General features: G+C 31.7%; 1 protein-coding gene across 1 annotated transcript in view; it reads right to left on the bottom strand.

Annotated features, from left to right (window-relative positions):
• LOC111022003 (WAT1-related protein At5g64700) overlaps nt 1–3327 on the bottom strand; it is a 29718-nt gene extending 26391 nt beyond the window's left edge. Inside the window, exons 1-3 of the mRNA XM_022299149.2 lie at nt 3147–3327; nt 2978–3040; nt 2492–2608 (exon numbers count right to left, since the gene is read on the bottom strand). Coding sequence (XP_022154841.1) covers nt 2492–2608; nt 2978–3040; nt 3147–3319 — 353 coding nt within the window. The 5' untranslated portion in view covers nt 3320–3327. The remainder of the gene's footprint in view (nt 1–2491; nt 2609–2977; nt 3041–3146) is intronic.
• Nucleotides 3328–4790: the final 1463 nt, after the last annotated feature.

Raw genomic sequence — 4790 nt, 5'->3', positions numbered from 1 at the left:
TTTTATATATAAAAAAATATTAATATATATTATTTTTTATAAATACTTTTTTTATTTTATAGTTGTATTTAATTAAATTTTACATTATTCTATAAGAAAATTTTATATTTTGTAAAGAATTAAATTTTTTTATTTTTTTCAAATAAAATAAAATAAGAATAAAAAAAATTAGGGACTGGTTCCTCTCGCAGGGAACGTCCGTCCCGGCCCCCAAATTTCGGGGATGAGGGCGGAGATGAAGAAAAAATCAACAGAATGGTGATGGAGATGGCCCCTGCTTTCTCGGTTACCATCCATATTAACCTTTTAGTGCCAGGGTTATTATAATATATGTTATATAATATTCTGTGTTTTAAGGTTATACTTGTTTATTATTGACCCACCAAATTATGAGCAGTCTTGCACCAATATATATTTGAAAGGTTAAGTTCAAAATTTGGACCAGGATCCGGAAACTCAATTGAGTATTTTGAATATGACCTCAACATTATTCTAAAAATCTTCACAATCCTATGATCTACAGCTGTGAGATTAGCAAAATAGCAACGAAATTTAAGATTTTCAAATATACCACTTAAAAAAATCAAGGTCCAATTTTAAATTCATAACTTGACCTAAATGATACATCTCTATAATATATCTTTAATATATGATATATGTATGTGATATACATCTGATCTACTACTAATATGAGTATCTTATATACATGTCATTTGTATGTGATATACACCTAATATACTAGTGATATGAGTATTTGTGCCATATATATGTGATATATATCTGATATACTACTGAAAAGAGTAGGTTTTGAAAACCTTAAAAACCAAGTAAGGGTGTTCATGGATTGGATTGGGTTGGGTAAAGGGGATTTTTTACACCAAGTCGAATTTTCGGGTTGATCAGATATGAAAACCAGCAAAACCGAGTGTGACGGCCTACCCAACCCAAAATTTTTAGGTTGGGTCGAGTTAGATCGTCAGGTTATTCTTAGTTTCAATTTCAAGATCCAAACAAACGAAAATAGGAGAGAAAATCTAGAAACCCTAACAATCACAACAAGAGATATATTTCAAACTTTGAACTTCCGGATCCAAACAAATTAATAGAAAGAAATAGAATAGAAAAGTCCAAATACAAAAAATCTCTAACTTAACATCTACTCAAACACAATAGCTACTAATATATAGACGGCAACGAAGGTGGCGATGACAAGCGACGGCCTACGATGACGAACGATGGTCTACGACGACGAACGACGAACGACCTACGACGACAGGGCTGTAGTGATGGACGATGGGCGACGAGTAACGACATGTGGCAACGGACGATGAAATCGTGAGAGAGGTGAGATGAAAAAGGAAGGATGATAGTGATGAAATTTGAGATGAAATCATGATAGATGAGAGAGGTGAGATCGAGATTAAGGGACGAAAACGTGATAGACATGATGATGGTATGATGATGGTAAGATGGAAGATGAGATAGGTGAGAAAAATAAAGGTGAGAGAATGAGATGTAAATACTCAAGAGGTGGCCAGAAAGAAAAAGATGGAACCTTAGATGCATAAATATATAATAATAATATAATTCGATTCGGTTCGATTTCGATGAACCGAAATTTTTGTGGTCGAACCTACAAACCGAACCGAATTATTGTTCGGTTCACACAAAATTTAACCCAACCCAAATCGTGGGTCGGGTTATCAAATTCTTTTTTTTTTCAACACCCCTGCTCCGAAGGCAAAGAGTGGAGGCGACTAACATCCGTTTCTAGCTCTTTGTGAGAAATTTCACAAATTCCAATAACAAAAGGAAAATTTGAAAACAACTTCTTTTTTTCCTAGAGTTTAGAAATTTTGCTCAGGTTTTAAAATATTTGTAAAGATAGAATACCAAATAATTTTTTTTTTCAGTGTAGTCAAGGCATGATTTGAAAAGTCAGTTATGAAATAGACTTCTTGTTTTTTCAAATTTGGTCAGGGTTTTAAAATATTTTAAAAAATAGAAAAATATGTTAATATAAAAGCATGATTTTTTGAAGGGTAGAAAACTAAAATAAATAAAAAATCCAATATTTTTCGAAGTTCTTTAACTCATAATTTTTATATTTTATCTGCATTATTAAAAACTTTTGAAATTATTAAACAAAATTTTTACCCAAACTTCTTCTTAAAACTATTATTTTCATTTTATTATTATTAGTTTTTTTTAAATTTAGTTTGGATTGTAAAGTTCTTGAAAAAAATAATTTATAAGAAAAAAAAACAAAAGTTTTGTGGGGAAAAAAAAAGAAAAAAAAAGGCAAACAAAAGATCGACTTTTTGTAAAGGTTCCATGAATATATACGTCTACTTTTCATGCATATCACATCAACCTTATATTCCTTTTTTCTATTTTGAAAATTTTACTCGATTTTTTTTAACTGATTTTTAAAAACTTTAACAAAATAAAAAGGAAAAGAAAAATATAGCTATTATATCCTACAGCGTACCTGAATAGAAGGGCGAAAAGGAAGGTAAAAACGGGAATACAATTTACAGTTGCTGCCACTAAACTTGCTGATGTATAGATAAGAGCAACCCCATGAAGATTTAGACTTATGGTTATCCTGCAAAATCATCAAACCCTTTAATTCAAGCTTTTCATTGAGAAATCGATCTCGATAGACGACCAAAAAGTGAGTTACATTTTATCAGTTAAATAATATATTATTCTTCTTACGATTTGATACAATTTCTGAGTACCTTAACATTTCCTTTAACTTAAGAAAAGGGAAGATTAAGAAAGATAATACTACTGATTGCATGTTCTCTCTAGATTTTCGAAAAAAGTACGAGTCTTGATATGTAGACTACTCATAGTGTTTAAGGATTTTGATCATGAGAATGAATCTTTGGATATCAAAAGCATTGAAGCTAGACTATGATAAATCCAATCTTCTCAATCCATCATTGTTCGAGATCTAGTTAACACGTACCCAAATAAATAAAGCACGAAGATCTTGCAGAAGGTCTTGAACGAAAGAGGCGGCGCAGTTTTCCTGAGAAACAACCCGAAAACCTAAGCGGGAGAGGCAAGAAAATTCACCAAGAAAATAGGGAAAAATAAAGGAAAAGATTAATGAAGTAATTAAAGTAACTAATTACCGTTCAAAGTAGAAAGCTATAGGAAATATGAAGAGTGTGGCTATGGCTTGCCTATAGAAAACAAACACAAAGTTGCTCATTCCACCATCAAATGCAGCTTTGGAGAGAAGAAACATGCCTGCATATATGCTTTGTCTCACAAACACAGCAAAATAAACCTTCTTTTCTTCCATCTTCTACTCTAAACGCCAATAACAATGTTATTGAATATTTTGCACAAATTTATAGTGTCTCAGTGGGATTCCCACTTTGGCAAAAAAAAATTAATATTTGCATATATTTGTGGCCACTATAGTTTATTCACCACTTAATTAAATAAAGCCAGCAACTTTGTATTTTGATTTCTAAAATCTTTACAACTATGTGTATCTTAAAAAAAGTAATCAATATCACAAATAATAATACTAATAGTAATAATAATGAGTGTAATTGAAAATATAGTAGATTTTAGCTCATGATTAAGATTTTAACATGCCCATCGGGATCGTGGCTCTTTTGACTCAACGATCTTGGCGGATCGGACGTTCGTTTGACTTTAGACAGTGATACCATAAATATCCATGGGTTCCATCTCAAAACCAATTGGCAATTAAAGGAGTAGTTCATGTATATTATATACCATTGTTAGATCCCTTTCTTTAAAATGTGGGATACTTAACAAGTACTTATTCCATACAGTTATATATATACACACACAAATAAACGAGTTTAATTATTCCTAGTGTTGATAACTTATGGTACACTAAGTATTTGATGTGGAGTTATTAATTGACGATTTTTTTAATTTTTTATGTTGAGATATATTGTATACCATTCAACATTTAACAAAGTCTTATAAAAGTAATTAACAAAATGAATTTAGAAATAGGACTATGGTTCAAAAAGTTGAGTGAGGATCAGCTACAACTTACATCATCACATTAATTATTTCTTTAAATACAAACTTAATGCTGTTTCACAGGATAAATTTTTCTTGGAGGTTAATGTTGAGTGATTCATTTCGCACATTGTAAGCTAGATTTCATGAGATTATATTGAATTGTTTGTTAGTTTCGTTTCTTTATGACAGATTTACACACATAAGACATTTTGTCGGAATGAAGTATCCAAAGAAAATGAGACATAAGTGAATAAAATTGAGAGGATAATAATAACCCGAACGAGCAACAAAGATATATTACGACACTTTTTGGAGTTCGAATAACCAAGAGAACAGAGCCGAGGTGCCCTAAATTAAAATATGTCACAATACCTGGAGCAAACAGAGAGTGAAGCTGGAAAATTTAACCCGAGAGGCCGTTGGCGCGGCACTCTGAACTTTCTTTTTGCATGCCTTTTTCCTGTGCTACACCATGACACTGAACTTCTGGTATCATAGTGCTATCGTGCAATTTATTTTATAAAACTAAGTTTTTCAACTGCCGAGGGGAACTTCCTTTGGGATAGAAGACATTAGATACCTTGAAAATAGAGGGAAAATGAACATCGATGAGCTTAGAGAAGGGATTGTAAAGGCTTGGACTCATGGAGATTGAGTCGAGATGATCAATCGACACAACATATTTAGTTTATTTTTTTCCCCTTGATTTTTGTACTTTGTCGTGGACCTTTGTTTGGAACTTTGTTGTCTTACATTGAATATGA

Source organism: Momordica charantia, assembly GCF_013281855.1.
Source record: "Momordica charantia cultivar OHB3-1 chromosome 2 unlocalized genomic scaffold, Mcharantia_2.0 BLBB01000002.1, whole genome shotgun sequence".
Taxonomy (NCBI): Eukaryota; Viridiplantae; Streptophyta; class Magnoliopsida; order Cucurbitales; family Cucurbitaceae; genus Momordica; species Momordica charantia.
The sequence above is the reverse complement of the archived record's forward strand: the minus strand, read 5'-3'. Positions and strand labels throughout refer to the sequence as shown.